At 31.0% G+C, this 22373-nt stretch overlaps 2 protein-coding genes across 2 annotated transcripts in view; both read left to right on the top strand.

Moving 5' to 3' along the window:
• LOC145195783 (sushi, von Willebrand factor type A, EGF and pentraxin domain-containing protein 1-like) overlaps positions 1-17655 on the top strand; it is a 35394-nt gene extending 17739 nt beyond the window's left edge. The window contains exons 15-34 of the mRNA XM_090078168.1: positions 19-303; positions 2831-3062; positions 3209-3557; positions 3650-3930; positions 5068-5319; positions 5431-5738; positions 6046-6187; positions 7249-7395; positions 7526-7687; positions 7848-7967; positions 8166-8285; positions 8374-8499; positions 8586-8750; positions 9066-9236; positions 9331-9516; positions 9597-9773; positions 9844-10020; positions 16229-16411; positions 16846-17133; positions 17252-17655. Coding sequence (XP_089934294.1) covers positions 19-303; positions 2831-3062; positions 3209-3557; positions 3650-3930; positions 5068-5319; positions 5431-5738; positions 6046-6187; positions 7249-7395; positions 7526-7687; positions 7848-7967; positions 8166-8285; positions 8374-8499; positions 8586-8750; positions 9066-9236; positions 9331-9516; positions 9597-9773; positions 9844-10020; positions 16229-16411; positions 16846-17133; positions 17252-17601 — 4221 coding nt within the window. The 3' untranslated portion in view covers positions 17602-17655. The remainder of the gene's footprint in view (positions 1-18; positions 304-2830; positions 3063-3208; positions 3558-3649; positions 3931-5067; positions 5320-5430; positions 5739-6045; positions 6188-7248; positions 7396-7525; positions 7688-7847; positions 7968-8165; positions 8286-8373; positions 8500-8585; positions 8751-9065; positions 9237-9330; positions 9517-9596; positions 9774-9843; positions 10021-16228; positions 16412-16845; positions 17134-17251) is intronic.
• A 3199-nt stretch (positions 17656-20854) lies between these two features.
• Positions 20855-22058, top strand: LOC149891532 (uncharacterized). Its single transcript, XM_090077197.1, has 2 exons — positions 20855-21479; positions 21829-22058. The coding sequence occupies exons 1-2, from the start codon at positions 20855-20857 to the stop codon at positions 22056-22058; spliced, it is 855 nt and encodes a 284-aa protein (XP_089933323.1).
• The last annotated feature ends 315 nt before the right edge of the window (positions 22059-22373 follow it).

Here is a 22373-nt window from a genome sequence, read left to right as displayed (position 1 = left end):
TTATTTTTTATTTTTTAGTTTCAATCATACAAATGTTTATGTGAACCAGGTACTGGGGGAGACAACTGTGCCCAGGTATTGAAAAAATGTACAACAAACCAATGTGGTAAAAACGGAAAGTGTATTGATCTGGCTGATCAAAAAACAAAATGTGTTTGTCATGATTCATTTACAGGAGACTTTTGTGAAGCTAAGGTTGATCCATGTTACCCTGACCCTTGCTCTGGTGTTGGATTTTGTGAGCCATTAAGGAATAGCTTTAAATGCCATTGTTTGAATGGTTACACTGGGGAAACATGCCAGGTATTTTTGATGTTTTTGATTCTTTAATATATTGTTACTTATATTTATATTTATGTTTCTAATGTTCTGGTTTTAAATTTGACTATTTTTTTTATTAATTGAAACTTAAAAAAGTTACTAAGTCAATAGCCTTTTTAGGTCTGCCAAAAAGTATTCAGAAGAAAATGACCAATAGATAAATACCACTACATATATGAATACAAAAGGTTTTGTTAGTCAAAATATCTTCACAATCAATGACTTTCTGCATCTGTTTTTCAAAGAGTCAATGTCTCACTCTCAAAACTATTTGTTCTGTAAGGTGGGAAATCTGTCAAATTCCTGTTTCAGTTTATTGTGAAATTCCTTGCTCTTCATGAAGTTATCCAGGATTCTAAATCAAGGATAATCTATGGAAGAGATATCTAGCAAATTTGGAGGGTGAGGCCTTCTGAGTCTTCATCACTAGGTGTGATCAGGCCTTGTCATGCGCAGATAATAGTCAATTTTAGGCACTTTCTAGGATGGTTCATGTAGATTCAGTCAGATGTACCCCTGCTGTTGGTTGTCCCAAAGATTCTACTACTCATCTGAGGTGAGGATGTGAGAGAAGAAAGGATCTTCCTTGTATTAAAGAGCAAGCAATCCACAAATAGTTCTGGAGTGAGGGTTCATTTGTTTTGTAATACTATCACAGAGGATCATAATTTAGAAATTGAAATGTTTTTGAATGCCAACACATTTTTGAGGGATCCACACCTTTCATACAAATTAAGATTCTATGGCTTTATATGGACAAAACACAAAGAATTACATTAAAATTGCGCATGTGACTTTTTCTTTTACAATTTCTTTGCTTATTACTTCTTGTTAACCTCTTATAGCCCCGAGTTGCCCGTAGTCAACATACCAAAAAATGGTTTAAAAGTTTAATTAAAGTAATATTTTATAATAAAAAGAATGCTGATAACTTTAGTTCAGTATTTAACCAATCAAAATAAACAGACACCAAAGTTTATACTTTGAATCCTCAAGTTTATTAGCTTTTCAATTTTTAAAGACTCAATTTTTGCGTGTTTGTAAATAAGGTCAGTTTTTAATCTTTGTTTTTCAGAAAAATATCTTTTTGGAGTTCAAAAAATGACTAATTTGTTTAATAACATATTTAATGTGATCTTATATATCTTTCACATTAATTTTTCATCAAACAAGTTTTTAAATATAATTTAAACCTTTGTTGCTTTAAAGCAGCATTGCGCATATCCGCTTAAAAAGTCAAACCGCAAAAATTTGTTTGAAAACGCGTTTTGTTGACTCCAGGCAACATTGCGCATCAACAGAAAGTCTATTATATTAAATTAATCTAATAAACGATATTATTATAGGTATTATTTTTTACTTAAATGGATACTTGTAAATTTTATGGTCAAAAACTAAAATCAGTTCTTCCTAGACCAATTTTAAATCCTGCAGTACTAGAGGAAAGTGATTTATCTTCCGAAAGTGATGAATCAGTTGTACTAAATGATAATAAATTAGATTGTGACCTTACTGATTCGGAACTAGAAATAGAGTTAGATGCTGATTTGGAACTAGAAACAGAGTTGAATGATTCATTTTTGGAAAATAATGTTGTTAAAATCTTTCAAAATATCAATTGCCAAATCATTAATTATGCAAGGGAAAAGGTCAATCAGAAAAGGACAACCTTCAACATCAGTTGATCTGAACTAATTCAAATAAAAAAAGAGGTCCTGCAGTGCCGATTCCAGATAAATTCATTCGAAATGAGGGTTATGAACATTGGCTAGAGTTACAGATAAGAAAGGAAGATGTAGATATCCTGGTTGTAATGATTTCCCTAAGGTAAAGTGCACCAAGTGTGATGTCTGTCTCTGTTTTACGCCAACATCCAACTGTTTTAAAACTTTTCATGCATCCTAAATTTTTTAATACATTTCTCTAAATAAAATGTAAAATCAGAAAGATAAAAGAAAACATGGTTTTTCATGTAAAACACTATTATATCAGATTAAAAAAAAAATTATTTTAGTACTTTATGTGTCCGTTGTTGCCTAAAAGCAACAAACTCCAAATTGACCCAAAAAAAATAAAACAAATGTTTTTTTTTAATTTCATCATTATACTAGGATCATAAGTGAGTAAAATTAAAAAAAGGATATTTTTTACACAACAAGAAATTAAAGTGGGCTATAAAAGGTTAAACAGATCAAAGTTTTTTAATTTGCAACAATTTTACAACACTTTATCAGACAAGTTGACAAATTTGTAACAAAACTTCATATGTAGTTCTTGTCACTTTTTTTCAAACTCTCAAACTTCATCATCAATCAGTCTACTTTGCAGAATAGTTTTCTTGAGTTTGTTGTACAAAAGAATCTTTTATTTATGATTTGTTTCTACATTACATTTTTAAAAGTTACCCTATGTTTCAAGTGAATATGAGTTTTTCTTTTATTTCAGTTTTTTATAGATATATATATATATATTACAGATAGTATCAAGCATATTATTTTCTTGTTTTTAGAATAAATGGAACTTTTGTGACTCTGGACCTTGCCAAAATAATGGACGTTGTCATGATAAGATAACTGGCTTTGTTTGTGAATGTACTGCTGGGTACCATGGTGAATTATGCCAGCATGAATTTAACATGTGTGTTTACAAGAAATGCCATAATGGAGGTGTTTGTCAATCAATTAGTGGAGAGATCAGTTGTTTATGTGCTCCAGGATTTTCAGGAAAACAATGCGATAAAAGTATAAACTTTTTAAAAATATGTTTGAAAAAGTTTCTAAAGACATTTTCAATTTTTTACAATATTTTAATCCCAAGGTTTGCACTCTATTGTTAAGAAATTATTTTCTATAATTAAAGTATAATTATGTGTTTTGAATTTGTTTAGAGGAAACCCATGATTTTGATCTTTCATTCCAGTCAACTCTATCGCCTTCATTTTCATCGGTTCATGGTAGAAAAGATCTATTTAGTTTCAGTATTGCATTTTGGATGCGTACTTCTGACAAAGAAAAGTTTGGAACACCACTCTCATATGCTGTTAAACTTGAAAATGGTCTTGTTGATGATAATGCTTTAGTTTTGACTGATTACACAAACTTTAACATTTTTATAAATAATCAAAGCCAGAGCTTGGGGTTTGGAGCTAATGATGGGAAATGGCATCATATTGTTGTAACTTGGAACAGCATTTCTGGTTTGTTGACATCATATCGGGACGGACTACTTCTAAAAAGGTGTTTTTATTTGTCAAAATTAATTTCTATAGAAATTAAAAATCATTTTTAATTTCTATAGAAATTCTTTTCCATTACTGCATTAATTTTAGGGGCTCTGTGCCAATACAGCAAGGTAAAAAGATTCCAAAGGGTGGAATATTCATAATTGGGGAAGAACAAGATGAGTATGGAGCTGGATTTACCCCTGCAGAGTCTTTTTATGGAGACCTCAGTCAGGTTAATGTTTGGGATTATCAGTTAGGAGAAAAAGAAGTTTACAATTTGGCAACAAAGTGCTTTCATAGCAGTGGGAATGTTATTGCATGGAGTGACTTCAATTCCCAATCTCATGGCTTTGTTGTAAAGTCATCTCCATCGTTAGCCTGCAATTGTAAGTATAAATATCTAAGTATAAACCATACTACTTAAATTTAGTTTTAGGTCTTATAACATTTTTTTGGTCAATAGTTTGCCAAAAGTGCCAAGCTGTTGACCAAAGAAATGCCCAAATTAAACTTATAGTTAAATGATAAAGCATTTTTATGCATTGTGAATGTTTACGAAACCAAGCCAACTTTTTTCTTAACTTTTTTTTTTGCTGCAATTTTAATTAATTTTGTTTATCTCATTTTGATTTTAAATGCAAATTAAATGTTTGGTATGCCCTCCCAAACTGCCCAAACTACAAAAAAGTAGGTCAGCTTATTGCAGATGATATTAAGTGCAATAATTTAGTTGGAATTATTCTTAATTGAATAATTTATAGTTGAATCAAATTGATGCATGTTAAAGGATCACTATGATATAACAGTTTTTTCTATCAAAATATTTTATGGTTGTGGCAGCCCCCCCCCCCCCCCCCCCCACCTTCAGTTTCTAGTTTTATAAAAAATGTGTAAAAAGTTTGTGGAGTTTATTTGGAGATGACATAAGATGTTTATGGATTATAATTTAAAACATTATTTTAAAAGATACTTCCAAAACAACAGATTCTATTGATTTGTGGTGGTTAAATTTGCATCTTTTTAGACAATTCCAAACTGAAAACTGAATAAGAAATGGCAAATCTCATAATTATTTTATGCTAATATTCTGAGGCAACCTAGCAGATATAGCCAAGAGCTTTAGTTAAAATAATAATTAAGCTCTGAATAGACTTAATTCAAAGATACATAACAAAACACATAATCCAGCTCTGGATTATGTGTTTTGTTATGTATCTTCGAATTAAGTCTATAATTGGCTCTGCCAAGATAAAAACACACTTTCAAGTTAATCTTTCACTAAATGTTAATTGAGACAGCAAATTGATGCATGGGCCTTACTAGAAAAGAAATTTAGGAGTGTGCCTCAAATAAAGTTCCTCAAAAAAAACTATATTTCACTAAGATACCTACAATAAAAGTTCCATCACTTTCCATCAGTTTTTAAAAAAATTGTGTCAGAAGAAAGTTTTAGATAAATCTCAGTACACCTTGTGTCATTTTTTTATTTTAATTTTCTTTATAACAAAGTGTACTTTATTTAGACCAAAGTGTATTGAGAGGCTTTCAACTTTTCAAAAATATGAAGTTTGCTGATGACTTGTTAAAAGCTGATAAACTTGTAAAGCAAGTACAGACATTTTCATCAGAGTTGTGTTCAAAACAATGTGTGGATACTACTGGATGTCATTCATTTTTGATTAATAAATACAAAGGTTGTATTCTGTTATCAACATCACCTAGCATTGATAGGTCTATTCCAGTTGTTAGTTATGAGGATGATCTTTACATATCAAGTAAGCTATAAACTTCTAGATAAGTTTTAAAATAAATTTTGTGGAAGTTATTCTATATTGTTTTTAAAAACATCATTTTCATTATTTTTTTAATTTTTTGATAACATTTAGATTGTGCTGATCCACTGGGAATGGCAGACAGAAGGATTCCAAATAGTGCAGTTACAGCAATATCAGTAAAAGGTCAATCTTATGCTTATTTAGCTCGATTGCATAATGTGCCTGAAGGAAATGAGATAACATCCTTCTGGCAACCTATGGGTGGGAAAAAAGATGAAGTTTTAGAAATAAAACTTGGGGCTCCTACCAGAATTACTGGAATTGCTACTCAAGGCCATTATAATAAAGACATCAATGAGTTTGTTTCTGATTTTAATGTGTATTATAATGCGATGAACATCTGGAAAGAATATCCAAAGGTTTTGTTAATAGTTTTGTTAAAATGTACAACCAATTTTTTTCTTGTTTTATATTTTTTGTTTTGTTAGTTGTGTAAATGTGCTTTTATAGAGCATGTAGTTCCATGAATGTATAAGCACTTAGCAGAATTTGGTATTTTTATATCATTCAGCTTCATTTGAATAAACTAAAATTAGTTCATTTGTAAACATTTGTAAATTTCCTATATACAGAGTGTACAGTCATATGCATACCTGTTATTTAAGATGTTGCTTTTAGTACACATGAAAAATTTTAACTGGTGGTTTTTTTACCCTCTTATTTTAGATATTCAAGGGTAACACTGGTCCTGTTGATGTTGTTAGAAATGACTTGAATATTGTTACAGATGTATTACGACTGAAGGTCACAAACCAAGGAAGCACAAATTCTATTGCACTACGCATTGAGCTATATGGGTGTTCTTTAGGTAAGACTGATCATTTGTTCCATTTTAAAAAATCACTATGAGTAGTTGTAAAAAGTAGAGTATTAGGTTGTAAATTTTTTCTTATTATCTTAGCTATTTAAAATAATAATAATATTTTTGAATATATATATATATATATATATATATATATATATATATATATATATATATATATATATATATGTAACTCTCTATTTCTAAAAAAAATTTTGTTAACTTTTTTTTAATGATTGTATACCTATGGTGGGAAAACTATTTTCGAAGTAAGCAATGATTTTTAAAAGATAACAGATTTGTAAGAGCATAAAATTATGTGCTTAAGTTTTAGTTAAAAAAAATGAGCAGAGCATAAAATTTAATAAAAGGACAATGGTTTTTATTAGATTAATACAGATGTAATTAATAGTGAATTAGAAACAATTAAATTTTAAACTAGAGTAAAACCACTGAAACCACTTGTACAAATTATAGATTTTATTTTGGATGAAGGAATATTTTAATTAAAAATCATAAAATTTTTGCTTCAGTAAAACAAGCTTCATTTATCATTAAAACAGCCATATTCTAATCTAAGACATTCACCATAGTTTGCATGTACTTGGTGCCATGGAAATATCTTTGTTAATCCACATGAACATGGTTGTATGAGACTTATTTTCCTCATCTCAAGTAAAAGGATGTTTCTTTGTCATAAAAGGCTTGTTGCTACAAACAATCTGATATGAAATGTTAGATAAACAATTTACTTGTTCGTATCACTAAGAACATGTGTATCTAGCCTGCTGATCTTTTCTAAATGAAAACTCAAAGTGGACTATAATGTGTTTTACTTCTAATAACTCCTGAGTACTTTACAGTAAATTGCATTTCATGATTTTAAACTTCATTATCAAAGTCTGATGCATTTTGCATAATTATCTCTATTGCATATTTTCCTGCCTAAGTTCTGTTGAATATTCATCTAGTTTAACAATAGTAATTAAGGCTTTAACAAATTTTTAAAAATATGTTGTTTATATTTTTGTTTATATTTTTATTGATATATTGTTTAAATTTTTTAGATCCTCAAGGTATCCCCCTTAACAGACAAGATGTTGATGATTGTAAATCAAATCCTTGTAAAAATGGAGCATCATGCATTGACTTGTATCAGTCGTTCTCTTGTGTGTGTCAACATGGTTACTATGGTCAAAATTGTGAAAGCTCAGGTAATCAGATTTTGCATATCAGATGCCTCAAAAAGTGATTAATCTTTTTAGAACATAAATCTAGCGTTTATCTAATGGTTTTTTAAATTGAAAGTATTATTTGTTTTACTGGCAACAAGTTTGCATTTAGAATGCTCTGTTAATGACATTGATGCTCCTGTTCATGGTCACACTATAAAACATACTGACTACATTGAATTTAAGTGCGATCTTGGATATGAGTTAGTTGGTATTTCACAAGTAAAATGTCTTAAAGGAACTTATCAAGATCATGTAACTCCACAATGTGTTGGTAGTGCATGCATTTTTTTATTTTTATTTTGATCTTATTTTTGATGATGGTAGATAACGATGAAATATATATGAGAAGGTGAAGAGTAATTAAAGTTATGTCAGTATTGCATTAAGTGTTCATTGTTTATTTTTTTTAACAACATATCTTCTCACAATAGATGTTGATGAGTGCAAACTTAAATACTGTTCAGATGGATGCGAAAATACAGTAGGATCATTTAGGTGTTATTGTCCTGTAGGGAAAGTTCTAGACCCTCGTAATCAAAGGCAGTGTTATGGTTAGTTCTTTAAAAATGGTTAGCAAAATTTGTTCCAAAACACCTATTTTCTTTTGTGCAGTAAGTAACTGAAATAATTTAAATCGATATTTTATTTTGCAAGTTATCTTATTCGCAAAATAAAATATTGATTTTATTTTCAATTATATTTTTAAAATATCAGTTGTATTTATTATCAAATTTTTTAAAATTTGCTAGATGAAAATGAATGTCAAAAGAACACCGGATGTGAGTTGGGATGCGAAGATTTAGTAGGATCATTTTCATGTAAATGTTCCAAAGGATATTTTCATGAACCTGGACAGCGATATTGCCATGGTAACAAAAAATTCGCTTCTTTGGTCAAAGATTTTTAGGGAAAAATTTTTTTTAGCAAAAATTTCCTAATTTTAATACTTACTTATAGATTTTAATGAATGTAATTCTCCAAACACAAATAACTGTGAACAACTCTGTCAAAACACTCTTGGGTCTTATCAATGTGCTTGTCGTCCTGGGTACAAACTAGCATCTGATGGATTCTCATGTATATGTAAGATGGATTTCCTAAATTTTTTGCTTCCATTAAAGTCCCATGATTTATGTCGTCTATATAACCTTTGTTTATATTTGTTTAAGTCGAGAAATGTGTTGATTTACCTGTTCAAATAAAAAATGGGGCATGCTCAGTGACAGGGGGAACAGCTAGATATAGTTGCAATTCTGGCTACAAGTTAAATGGAGCAAAAGAAAGATTGTGTGCTGCTGATAAAACATGGTCTGGTAGCGAACCATCGTGTCAATGTATGAGCATAAATTTAAATTTTTACTTTTTTAACTCTATTTTCTTGCATATGTGAAAGAATGATTACCAGTAAAGTTTACTTTTACTGTTGGTTTTTTTATATTGGTTAAAAATGTTATGTGTTTTAATTTTCATAAACTTTTTATTAAAAGTTCATAGTAACTTTGAATAAATATTTTTTACCCTTGATTTTAGTTTCTTTAACATGCCTTTTTTAAGAATAAAATCAAGTAATTGTTGGCTTGAATTTTTATTAAAATATAAGCCAGCCAACCAATTCTCTGGTGTATAAAAATTTCTAATCAAATGTATAGCTGTTACATGTGTGGAACTCTTTGCTCCTGAGAATGGGCAGATAAAGGTCGATGGGCTTCACTTTAATGCTAAAGCTTCAGTAACTTGTAATCCCAATTTTAAACTGTTTGGTTCTGCTGTAAGATACTGTACTGCTGATGGCTGGGACGGTACACCACCATACTGCACTTGTAAGAAAATACAAGTTCATGTTTAAGTAATTGTAAACCATTTATAAAATTATTGCTATTTGAGGTTTCTTATGTAATGACTTTTTGTTCTTAGCTGAAGTTTGCCCATCATTTTTTGTATTAAATGGAAAGGTTCTTGGTGTATCTCCAGTAGTTGGAAGTGCAGTCCGAATTGAATGCAACGCAGGCTATGTGCTTGTACAGCAAGATATGTTGTACAGGACATGTCAGAGTAATGGCCAATGGACTGGGGGTAACCATGTGTCTATTGAATGCAAAAGTAGGTATAAATTCAGCTATTTTAAATGCTTGTTTTTCAAATATATTTTACATGTTATTTAATATATTTAACATATTTAGTCATAGACTGTGGACCTGTTGAAAATACAGGAAATACTCAGTATGAATATGTTGGTGGACAGAAGTACAATAATATTGTTAAATATTCCTGCACTGCTGGGCAGTGTTTAGAAGGAAGTAGTGTGCGTAGGTGTCAAGCCAATGGAAAATGGTCTGATATTGCTCCAAAATGCATTTGTAAGTGAAAAATAGTTTTTGACACTCAAGCGATAACATCTCTGGTTTAATAAAAACATGTTTTTTTTAGCAAACTCATGTTGTAATCCTTATGTGCCTCCAAATTCTAACCTTTATTCGGACAACAGTTTCAATCCTGGGGATTATGTTTACATCAAGTGTGATCAGGGTTACAAGTCAAATGGCTCAGAGTTAAGGGTTTGTCAAAAGGATTTGCAATGGAGTGGAGTGGACACTACCTGCACTAGTTAGTATCTATTATATAGATTCTAGAACAAATTTACTTTAATCATTCACATGAAATTGTGTTTTATTTAACATTATGTTTAACATTATGTTTTAGGGCTTACAATTTCCATTATGCTCTCCCTGTTTTCTTTTTGTAGCATTACTATGTTTCTTTACTAAGTAATGAAAGTCTTGCTAATTCATTTTTTGCTTTTGTTCCTTTTATACAATGTTAAGCTGTAACACAGGTGCTTGGTACAAACTGTTTAACCATGATAGCCGCTTGTTTTTAGAAAGTTTCTGAAAATAAGTTTTTTTTCATTGCCAAACAAATTCTGTTGATAGTTTTTCAAGATGTTATTCAGATGGAATAGGAAAGGGAGGGATAAGACCCAAGTATACCTTTTGGGTTGAGGGAGGGGTAAACTTGCCTAAAGGCTAGGATGGTACTTAACAGAGGCTCAGAAACCACACTTTTACAATAAGCATGTACATGTCTTACAATAAATATGTGCATGTGATATATATATTTCATACCTGATTTTCAAAGGCTTATCATTAAAAATGGTTTAGTGGACCTCAGGCTAATGTAGGACTTCTTAGTGGATATCCACGCCATAATACAATGGATGTCTATAAAGATTGTCATAAAATAAATGTGCTTTTAGAAAAAGAAAATAAAAGCAACTTCTATTAGCCATAGGATACCATTCATATAAGAAAACATGCAGCAAATTATGGGTTTTAACATTATTATTACTATTTATTATTACTATTATTATTTATTATTACTATTATTACTATTATTACTATTTATTATTACTATTACTATTTATTATTACTATTATTACTATTTATTATTAATATTACTATTTATTATTACTATTACTATTTATTATTACTAGGGATTGAATCCCGGAGATCTTTTTCAATCCCGGGATTTCAGGATTGAAAACTATCAATCCCGGGATCCTGGGATTAATCCCGGGATTGAAAAGCAGATACAACATCTATACAGTATTAAGTAGAATAAAAACATTACATTTAACTAAAAATATATTTATTTATTGAATTTAATTTAACATGTTAATTAAATTTCAGAAGTTAATTAATGTTAAAAAATTATGTTAGAGATAAGGAGATATGTTATGTTTTTTGTGCTTCGAAATGTGACTTCAGGAAGCATAACGCGTCCAAAGTTTCATCGCCCAAATGGTTACAAATTTTTGTATTGAACAGTCCAGCGGAAGAAAATGCCCGCTCAGCCTCGACACTTGTCGGTTTCACGGTCATTAGAAAAGAATAAACTCTTTCTAAATAATCGCCACGTGTACCCCCATTTTCAAGTAGTGTGATTTCTTTTTGAACTTTCTATGAAAATGTTTCACGTCTAATTGATTGTATTGGTGATTGTCCTTCTTTAATAACACGATCAAGTTCCTCTTCAATACTTAAAGTATTACTTTAAGACTTAGGTACCATTGTCAGACTCAACTGATGCTCTTACTAGAGCAGGATTGAAAGCATTTAATCTATCCAGCAATTCTACCGAAAGTTTTCGACATTTAAATGAAGAAGGCACTGTAATTATTTCTTCATCGACTTCAACGGAGTTACAACCGTCATGCAGGTATTGCAGAAGTCCACTCATATCGGCTCGGCGTTCATGCATGTGAGTCATTAAAGCTCTACGCATTTCTTTGCTTGTAAATAGGTTAGAGTCTTGACGACATATTGCTTCAACCATTACTTTAATGGGAACTAAAGTTGTAATAGTCTCTGATAATAATGTCACTTCATCATGTGACATTATCAGAGACTATTACAACTTTAGTTTTAATAGTGCTATAGAATTATCTTGCACTAGGTAAATATCAATTAATGATTTTTGTATATAATTTTTTACTTTGTAAAATCGTTTAAGCATTAACAGAAGGCTGCTTCACCATGTCTTGCAGTCCATTATTAAAGACAGCTGTTTTCCAAATTTAGCCTTAATATATTTTTGTAAGATGTCGTTCTTGGTAGGTGATCGTCTAAATTTTAGCATTAGTTTGCGTACTTTTTTAATGACTGGCCCATAATGAACTTCATTTAGTTCAATTTTAGGTCTTACATTTTCATGATTGTAGTCCAACAAATCTTTCTCAATGTCCTCATTCTCGGATGAATCACTATCAGAAAATTCATTGTTAAAATCTGGCTGATTTGCATCGACTTCTCTTTTTTTATAAAGAACATCAATTACAGCAAGTTGTATGCCGTGAGCAAAACATAATTGTTGGTTATTAGGCAGCGACCTGCCAACTTTTTTCATAACACTAGCTCTGTCGGTCATTATAGCCACAGTGTCGCTGTATAGATCAAGACTATGGTCTTTAAGTCTTTTTTCTAATAGTTCAATGCACTTTTCTGCTGGTACTGAATCTGTTATTCGCACAAAACTTAAACTCCAGAACTGAGAGTTTTGTCCATGAACGTTAATATTCATGTAGCGACGATTTCGAAGTGACGTCCATTCATCAAAAGGCAAAGAAAATCTCTCCCCCACACAGAATTCCGTTTTCTTGCGCACTTCAATTTGATGAACTAAACCAACCAAACCTAATTTTATTTTTTTCCTGTACTCAACTGCATGATTACGAATTGTGTTTACTGACATAGATTTCTGAATCCCATAGCAGTTAGAGCGGCACGTAAGTCTGTTAAAGAACAAATCACATTAAATGAAAGCCCATCAGACGACGTTAAACGAGCAAGTGTAGCACAAAGTGTTTTATCTTCCCTTTCATAAATCGAAAAGTATTCTGTTAGTGGCTTAGATTTCTTTTTTGGTGGTTTATTTGGTGTGCATTCTCTGGTAATATGAGGTTGGGTTGGAATTTCGACCTTCACATTATGCACCGACAACATGTGTGTATGAAGTCCTTTTGTTGAACCACCACCAATTTTTAAAATTTTCTTGCAGTTTGGCAATTTACACATCGCTGTTTGGCCTTTTTCATCCCGTAGAAAATATTTCCAAACAGCTGAGTTACTTTTAATTGTAAAATCAAAATACAACATGCTGATTTAATTTTTAACTTTAAGATTCTACCTTATAAGAAAAGCGCTTTTCTTCAGTTTGAAAAAACTGACAATACTAAATAAGCTATTAAAAATTATTAATAATAGTAACTAAGGTATTAAAAAACTTAACTAATTTAATGCGAATATTTTAAAAGTGTTTACATAAATAACTTTTTACAACGTAAATTTGTATTACATAACGAATTATTATAAAATAAATATAAACCGTAATATAAAATGATACAAAGTCTGGGTATCACAAGCAAGCATATTATCATAATATTTTTCATTGCTTACAAATCTATTATTTAAATCAGATCGTATTCAATTTTTAAATAGTGTATATGCTAACCAACATGACATAGTGCGAAGATTTTCTCTTTTGTTTTTCTCTAAATCAATCCTTTTCGATATCGTATTTTATTATACAACTGAAAATACAATACTTTTGACAATTTTATAATTAATAAAAATTATTTTATTGATACGCAAAATTGTTGTTATTTTTATATATTCTTTCATAACGCTTTGTTTTTTTTTGATCTTATAGGAAATCCCGGGATTGATGTTAGACAATCCCGGGATTTCGGGATCATAAAAAAGGCTGGGATTTCGGGATCCTGGGATCCCGGGATTACAATCGCTAATTATTACTATTACTATTTATTATTACTATTATTACTATTTATTATTACTATTACTATTTATTATTACTATTACTATTTATTATTACTATTACTATTTATTATTACTATTACTATTTATTATTACTATTATTACTATTTATTAAAAATTTTATTCTTTAATTATATTCTAATATTATTTTGTCTAATTTTAATTACATTATAATTTTATTTTGACTTCAAGGGTATCTAATTAGAAAAATTCCAGAAATTTTCTGCTATTTTTTAAACACATTGTCATTTACTTTTTAATTTCTTGTTTGTTCTTTTAAACAAATCTGGATCATATTAAAAGTTTATTGAAGCAGTCTGTATACCATATCATATTCCCATCATCATCATCATCATCATCATCATCATCATCATCATCATCATCATCATCATCATCATCATCATCATCATCATCATCATCATCATCATCATCATCATCATCATCATTAGAAATGTTCATCTTTTAGAACTTTTTCCAACTTCCAACATTCTAAAATTCTTTTAAGTACCTTCAAAATTTTTATTTTAGAACCAGATTTGAATTCATACTTCATATAAGGAACTAAAATGATTTTGATATCTTTGGGCTAAGCATTGGTGTTTGTTTTTTTCAGTAGATGAATAATATAAAGTGCTGACTTGTATATTAGTCTTTTAAAATGAGTAAAATTTTCTGAAGTTGTTTAAAATAGAACTCTTTATACTTCTTTACTGCACAATGTTTGCTACACTTCCCTTTTTGCTTTTCTTTTCTTTTTTCTTTTTTTTTTATTCAGCTAAAATCATGAGTGTGTACAGTAGGGATATGAGAATTTTTGAAATTCTATCCCCAGTTGTTGTTTTTTTCTGGAATTTCTATGCATAAATGAAGAAAATACCAATAGCAAGTGTCAATTTTTAAAAAATATCATCCCTTATTACAATTTGTATGTTGTACATACATGGGGGCATTATATATATGGGCTTTTTTTTTAATGGAAAATACAAACAAAAAGATCTTTAGTTTTCATATGTCAAAAGAAGTTGAATGTTAACTTTTTCAACACTTTTGCACAATAGAAATAAATCCTGCCTGGCTTTAACTGCCTGTTCAGCACAGATATTTGATGGTTGAGTCAGAATTGGTGTTGGATCAACAGACCAAAAACTTCCTTGTCACTCTTCCCTTGTTATTTTGAATGACTGTTGAAATTCCGGAAGTGAAATGTAAGCTAGCAAAGCATAGATTGCACAGCTATTCCATCTTTAGTTATTTCATGTTGCATTGCTGATGCTTGGGGAATTTTGAAATTTTAGGGAAACTTCTGGTTTTTTTAAACTGCCAAAAATAACAATAATCAAGTAACAAAGGAAAGCCATCTCTCTAACATATTTTTCTTACTACTTTTAGAGTATTTCCAGAATTGTAAAAAGATGCTTTCAGTTGCTCATACTCTTCTGTTTTACTAAGGAATCAATAATTGAGATTAGACAAATAGTTGCCTCTTCAAAATAATGATTCATTGCATGTTTTAGTATTTTATTGAGAACAGGATGTTGGCATCCAATAAAAAGGGTTTGATTCAAGCTTGGATGATGTTGGCATTTAATAAAAAGAGGTTTGACTGACTTAAGCTTAAGAAAATGCTTCTGTAGTTGTGTGACTGTGCCAGTAGATATTCCTGTATCTTCTGAGGTTGTATCAGAAATGATTATCTTAATTGCACAGCTTATAATCTTCAAGAATCTTTTGGTCTTTATTCCATTGAATAGTGTTTCACCTTTTCCATTGATCAGTGCAAGGGCCACTAGTTTAACTTCTCTATTTTTCATTTTTGAGAACAATGATCAATAGAACCTGATACTCTGCATTACTTACGTGCTTCCCATCAAAGTCTAGCTCCAGTTTCATTTTTTAGAGCTCTACCATTTGTTGACATCTACTAGTAAACAAATCTTATGAGTTAGGTTATCAAAAAGAAGTTTATGATAAAAACTTCTGATAATAAAAAATAAATTAATTAATATGAAAGATTAATTAATAAGCATATAATTAGGAAAATCACACCAACAATAATTTTAAAGTATGTTACCTTAAATTGTAGTGCATCTAGCAATAGAAAGGTGAATACGGTTTTAAGCTTGGGGGGGTGGGGGATGATCTTTTGTAAGATTTAACACTTTCTAATGGTGTTTTCTGTTTAAAAATCTAATTTCTCAAAATAAATTTCCAAAAACATTTTTCAGTCATACCCTTATTTTACAGTATAAAGTTTTGAATTAAGAAAGACAAAAAAATGTAAAAATTCTTTTAGCAGCGAAATATATTTTTATTTTAAAGCTGTTTTAGAACACATATATACCAATTCGGTGTAATAATGTGTAACTTTGGTTTATTGTGTTTAATTAAATAAGATTCTTTTGTATAATTTGTTAGATATAAGCTCTGTTATCTCTGTTATCTCTGTTATCTCTGTTAGATATTTAGCTATTCCCTTTTTTTAGTTGTTGATTGTGGTCATCCGACTGGCGGTCAAACTTTAGTAAATGGAGAAATTCACTTTACAAAAACTACATACTCTTCTCATGTTCAATTTTTCTGTCAACCTGGGTATTTAATTGTTGGGTCTACTGAGAGTGTTTGTCAAGCTAACGGACGCTGGTCCGGAAGTATTCCTACGTGCGTTAGTAAGTGTTTACAGAATTTTATCTTTTATTTGGCGTAGATTTTGTCAGAGAGGAGATCAGCATTTTTACCAACTGAAAATCACTGAAAATATATATTGTAATAATATTATGATAATAACATATTAGTAAATATTTCAATAATAACAATAAATATATTAGTAACAATAAATATTATAATAATAACAATAAATATTATAAAAGCAACAAGAAATGTTATAATAGTAACAAGAAATGTATAATAATAGCAATAATTATTAGAATATTAACAATAAATATTTTAATTGTAATAATAAATATTGTAGTAATAACAATAATTATTAGAATAATAACAATAAATATTATAAAAGGAAAAGTAAATAATATTAACATTTTTAAACTTATTTCATCACTTTTTATTTAAAGAAGAAGAGATGTTACAGTTATTGTTTTTCTAGAGGATGCTAACGGTGGTCACGTAAGAGGGCAATCAGGGTCCCTAGAATGTTTTGCTCAATCTGTTTGTCATTGGCTTTTACAAGTCACTCAAGGGAAAAAAATCACAATTGAATTTTTGACATATAATGTTCAAAATGGCGGTAAAACTGATATTTATGACGGTGAAAATTTCAAAGATCCTTTTATAACATTTACGAAAGGATTTGAACCACGAACGATTACATCAAACAGTCACTTTATGCGCATAATAAGTTCTGGATTGGTGCGTTTTAAATTCAAAGAATCAAGTAAGTTTGAGTGCTTTTTGTTAATTACGGGAATTTTAAATTTGTTTGCTTTTTAATTGAAGTTAGTGGGTTTCGAATGTAAACAAAATAACTTATTATTAATGCATAAACGATTTAGCTTGCGGAGGATTATTAAGTGATCCAAGAGGTGCGATTAATTCACCTAACTACCCTTTGCCTTACCCTTCGAATCTTGATTGCTATTGGATCATTCATCGTCCGTACAATAAGCTGCAATTGAATTTCCTCGATTTTAAATTGCAAGAGTTAAACGTGGACTTTGTAACGGTTGCCGAAGGACCATTTGTAAATTCTAATTTGTTACTAAATCAAAGATACGGCAAAACCACGCCTTGGCTAAACAAAGATTGGGCTGATCGTTGGTTATGGATTCATTTTCACACAGACGGTTTCCATGAAGAAAAAGGATTCAAGGCGATGTGGAAAATATTTACTTCTGATAATTAAAATATTTGTTCGTCAAAACTTTCAAAAAATCGATCTAAAAATTTCCTTGTAATATATAAGACTTTTTTATTGAGAATTCGCCGGGAGATGGGATGTGCTGGGAATTGAAAAAATTTTGTAGCACAATCGGGACCGGGTACTGGAATTCAATTACTGTCCAATTGCGGGATAGACTTGCGGGATATGATTGGGAATGTTAAAGGTATAATCGGGATCAGTAGTTACTGAAGATTTTTTGTCAACTCCCGTTTAGAAAAATTCTTCTCACTCCCATATTCTTTAATTCGATAATTATTTTCGAAATTAAAATTTTAAGCATGGTATTGTTTAAGGTTTGACAAATAGTTGCTAACATTCAGGATAAACATTGTAGTCTTTCAATTCACAAAACTTACTTCACAAAACTTGTGTTTTGCACTTCACAAATCATAAAAAGTCATTATAGTTGTGAGAAGTTGGGCAGTTAAGGCTAAAGAGACACAGATCAATGAGAAACAAACCAATGACAGTAACTTAGGATAAGCACATTTTTCTTTGATTCATCACAATTGGGACAGCTTATCCCACTTCTCACAACAACTGGTTTGTGAAATTAAATCAGTTAGAACTTTCTTGTCATAAGAACAATATATACTAACAAGTTCATTTCGAAGTTAAGTTAAACAAACTTGAACGACGTTAAGTTAAACAAAGTCGAACGACGTTAAGCTAAACAAACTTGAACGACGTTAAGCTAAACAAACTTGAACGACGTTAAGTTAAACAAACTCGAACGACGTTAGTTTAAACAAACTTGAACGACGTTAAGTTAAACAAACTCGAACGACGTTAGTTTAAACAAACTTGAACGACGTTAAGTTAAACAAACTCGAACGACGTTAAGTTAAACAAACTTGAACGACGTTAAGTTAAACAAACTTGAACGACGTTAAGTTAAACAAACTTGAACGACGTTAAGTTAAACAAAGTCGAACAACGTTAAGTTAAACAAACTTGAACGACGTTAAGTAAAACAAACTTGAACGGCGTTAAGTTAAACTTATCTTAACAGTAAAAATAACAACTGGTTCACAAAGAAATTGAGGTAAGCACAAAAATACCCGTTTTTACCAAATTTGGAGGTGCTGAATTCAAATTTGAAATCCGTTTTTATTCATCACTTCCAATATTTTTGATATGCATAATGTGCATTTTGTGCATATACGGTACATAAAACTTAAATGCATTCAGGGTTAATTCTGATATTGTGTCATAAACATTTAACCACGCGATGACGTCTATTTTTATTTCAGTAATTAATATACGGTATCAAGTTGGTAATTATTATCGTATTTTTAGGTATGGATTATAGCCAACTTATGTCAGATTTAGTGTAAATAACGTTGTTTCTTAATGAGAATATATGTAAAAGTTATAAAAAAGGTGTTGGAGTTGATCTGCCTACGTCAGTTGAACAAAAAGAAATATTCACAATACAAAGTGGCGATCCGGGCCAGGACAGCTGGAATCTACTGAATACTCTACAACTATTAACTGGCGTAAGGAATCAAAGATTACAATAGAATTTAAAATGCCTTCGAAGCAACGCGAAGAACCAATCACTTCACTATCAAGGAAATCGGAACTAGCATTAACAAAAGTTGAGCAACGTGGCCTGGAAGTACGTATGCCATTGAACAGTAACGATATACGCTCATAGGAAAGATTGGAATCAACCATCAAAGCAATACTGCTGGAGACTTTCAACTTAATCCAAAACATAGAAGAATTAAAAAGAGACAAAGAAAACGCCGACAATGAAGAAACTGACAACTGGTATGAACAACAGAACAACTTAATTAAAGAGCAAAGCGAACTTCTGACCTCACTGGAAGAATACCGATTAGAAAGAAAAATTATGAAAAAGAAGAAGATGCACGAAGAAATTGCTCGCGTAAAAGAAGAACCAAATGAATGAAAACTAGAAACAACTAAAAGCATGCACAGTGCACATACAATGATTTTAAAGCAAAACTCCCCAGACTACAAATTTCAAAATTTGATTGGACTAATCTAGGTTGGGTACGGTTCTGGGAACAATTCAGCACAAAAATTGACAACATAAGCTATCCTCCCGTAGCTAAATTATCATGCCTACGTGAACTATTATCAAGCACGCAAAAAGAGGAAATTGCTGGACTCCCTTTTAATGCAAATGGTTATGAAAAAGTGAAAATGATTCTAAATCAAAAATATGGAATTACTTCTGAAATTATACGCTAGCATGGTTGTGGTATCATGGATCATCCATACATAAAAAATACCGACGTGGATCAAATACATCATTTTTCAGAAAATTAAATGTAAGCGTAAACTCATTGAAAACTTTAAACAAGTTGAAAACAGTAGAAATACTGGTACACGAAACTCTCGAAAAACTTGGCCCTGTTAAAACTGATCCAAAATGGCAGGAGTGGAGCTTTGAAGAGCTAAATGAAACTCTACGTGAATATACATTACGAAACCCGGAGTCATCTATTGGACAACCAGGTAATATCGGAAAAGAAAATACAAAACCTCACAATAATTGGGAGCACAAGCATAAAATGGAAAAATGCTTCCAACATAACGAAATTAAAAATATTGGCTGTGTCTAGTGCAGTTCGCAAAATCAACGCAGTCACGAATGTACGAAACTTCATTCAATACAGCTTCAACTACTCGTCAACAAACAACACAGTATCCAACAGTCGTAGTAAACGTTCTTGCCGCCATTGTCAAGGAAAACATCATTCATCTATATGCACTGGGGTTAAAAGAGACGAATCAAAAAAGGTATCCTTATTGCTGGATACAAAGGGTAAACTATTCATCCAACATTTAATGTGAATGCTGACAAATACAGAATGAGAGCACTCTTGGATACGGAAGCTGGTAGTTCTAATGCTTCATCTACGCTAAACAATTACCTAAAGTTAGAACCAAATAATTGGGAATCGAAAAACATTGAGACAATGACTGGATCAGTACATTAAATACTTCCGTTTTTCTAAACAACTCTACATTCAACAAACGGACGCAACAGCCTTGATATCAAACTTTACAAGTTAGAACAGAAAGCGCTTACAGTGCTATAAAATCATTTAGACGGATATCATTTTCACAATCAAAATGACTACGATGATCATAAAATCCCTCTTATAATTGGTGGTGGCAATATTGCAAAAATAAAGTTGAAAGGCTTCAGGAAAAAACCATATTTGGGTGGAAAGTTATGGGACCAGGACAAAGTAACTCGGACTGTTTATATTTTACAAAGTCAACCAACGACTGTTATAAAGAACTATATAGCTTGGATGTTTTTGGTCTAGAAGATCAAAGCGAAGGAAATCAAAATGAAGTATATGAAGAAGTTAAAGAACAGCTACAACAAGACTCGACTGGTTCTTCTCACACTGGATTACCATGGAAAGTAGAACATTCAAAACTAGCATCTTACTCAGATGGGAGTATCTCGAGGTTGCATAGCGTACTTAGAAAACTGGCAAAGAAACCAAATGATCTCATAAAATATAACGCTATTATTCAAGAACAACCCAAGGATGGGATAATTGAGTATGCACCAAATAAACCAACTGGCAAGAGAATATTCTACATGCCTCATCGAGCAGTGATAAAAGAGGACTCCGAAACAACCAACCTTGTGATTGTTTTTGATGTGTCAGCAAAAGAGTACGGATCACCCTCACTTAACGACTGTTTACATATTGGTCCTCCATTACAACCCTTACTACTCAATGTTATTTTACAAAACAGATTGCAACCTGCTTGCCTAACTGGAGACATTAAACAAGTCTTTCTACAAATAAGAGTTGATACCAAAGATCGTGATATTTTCCGTTTCTATCGGACTTGAAAAGTAAAGAAGTAATAACTTTAAGATTCACTCGAATCCCGTTTTGGCTGTGCATCTAGTCCCTTTATTCTTGAGGGAGTAACAATCTAAAAATCTGTGATTTAGATTATGCTAGGGACAAAAACTTTCACCTGAATTAACAAAGGACTGGATGCTTTAGGAAAGTACTTTACCAGACCTAACACCAATACCAAGAAGTATAACTGTTTTGAATTAGATAGTAAAAAAGATTGAAATCCATGGATTTGTTGATGCACGCAAAGATGGTTGGTGCAGTGCAATATACGTAGTAGTATATTAAGGTAACAAAGTAACTCAAGGATTGTTTACAGCCAAATCCCGTATATCAAAACGAGATTTTTCTATTCCCAGTTTTGAATTGATATCTATACACAAGGCAGCTAATGCTCTTACGAACGTTGAAGGACACTCAGTTATGGAAATATACGGTTGGCTTGATAGTTCAGTGGCACTGCATTGGATCCTTAATGACAATCGTAAATGGAAGGAGTTTTTATCAAATCGTGTCAAAGAAATCAATAAACGAAGTTGGATTATCTAGCGCCACTGCTCAACCAATCAGAACCCAGCAGATATTGGAAGCAGAGGAATTAAAAATGGAAAAATTCCATATATATGGTTCAATGGTCCAACATGGCTCATCAAAAAGAATGAATGGCCACCCAATATAGCCCATGGACAAATGGAAGAAGTAATGAAAGAAGTTAATCCAATTAAAATGCTACAATCAAGAGGTTTAAAAACCTTGCTACAATCGAGAGGGTTAACTATTTTGATGAACTTATAAACGAGTATCAACTTCCAAAAGTTATAAGAATAGTGGCATAAATCTTAAGAATTATTACCTCAAAAGTAA

Source organism: Hydra viridissima, unplaced genomic scaffold (genome assembly GCF_058129835.1).
Source record: "Hydra viridissima isolate aposymbiotic clone 2 unplaced genomic scaffold, HvirCarnegie_v1 scaffold_2, whole genome shotgun sequence".
Classification (NCBI taxonomy): domain Eukaryota; kingdom Metazoa; phylum Cnidaria; class Hydrozoa; order Anthoathecata; family Hydridae; genus Hydra; species Hydra viridissima.
The sequence above is the reverse complement of the archived record's forward strand: the minus strand, read 5'-3'. Positions and strand labels throughout refer to the sequence as shown.

Bases quoted from the DNA above. Each gene is read 5' to 3' on its own strand.
- LOC149891532 (XM_090077197.1), top strand. From the start codon at position 20,855: ATGGGACCAGGACAAAGTAACTCGGACTGTTTATATTTTACAAAGTCA. The intron at 21,480-21,828 runs GTTTCTATCGGA...GATTGTTTACAG, and splicing joins CAAAGATCGTGATATTTTCC to CCAAATCCCGTATATCAAAA.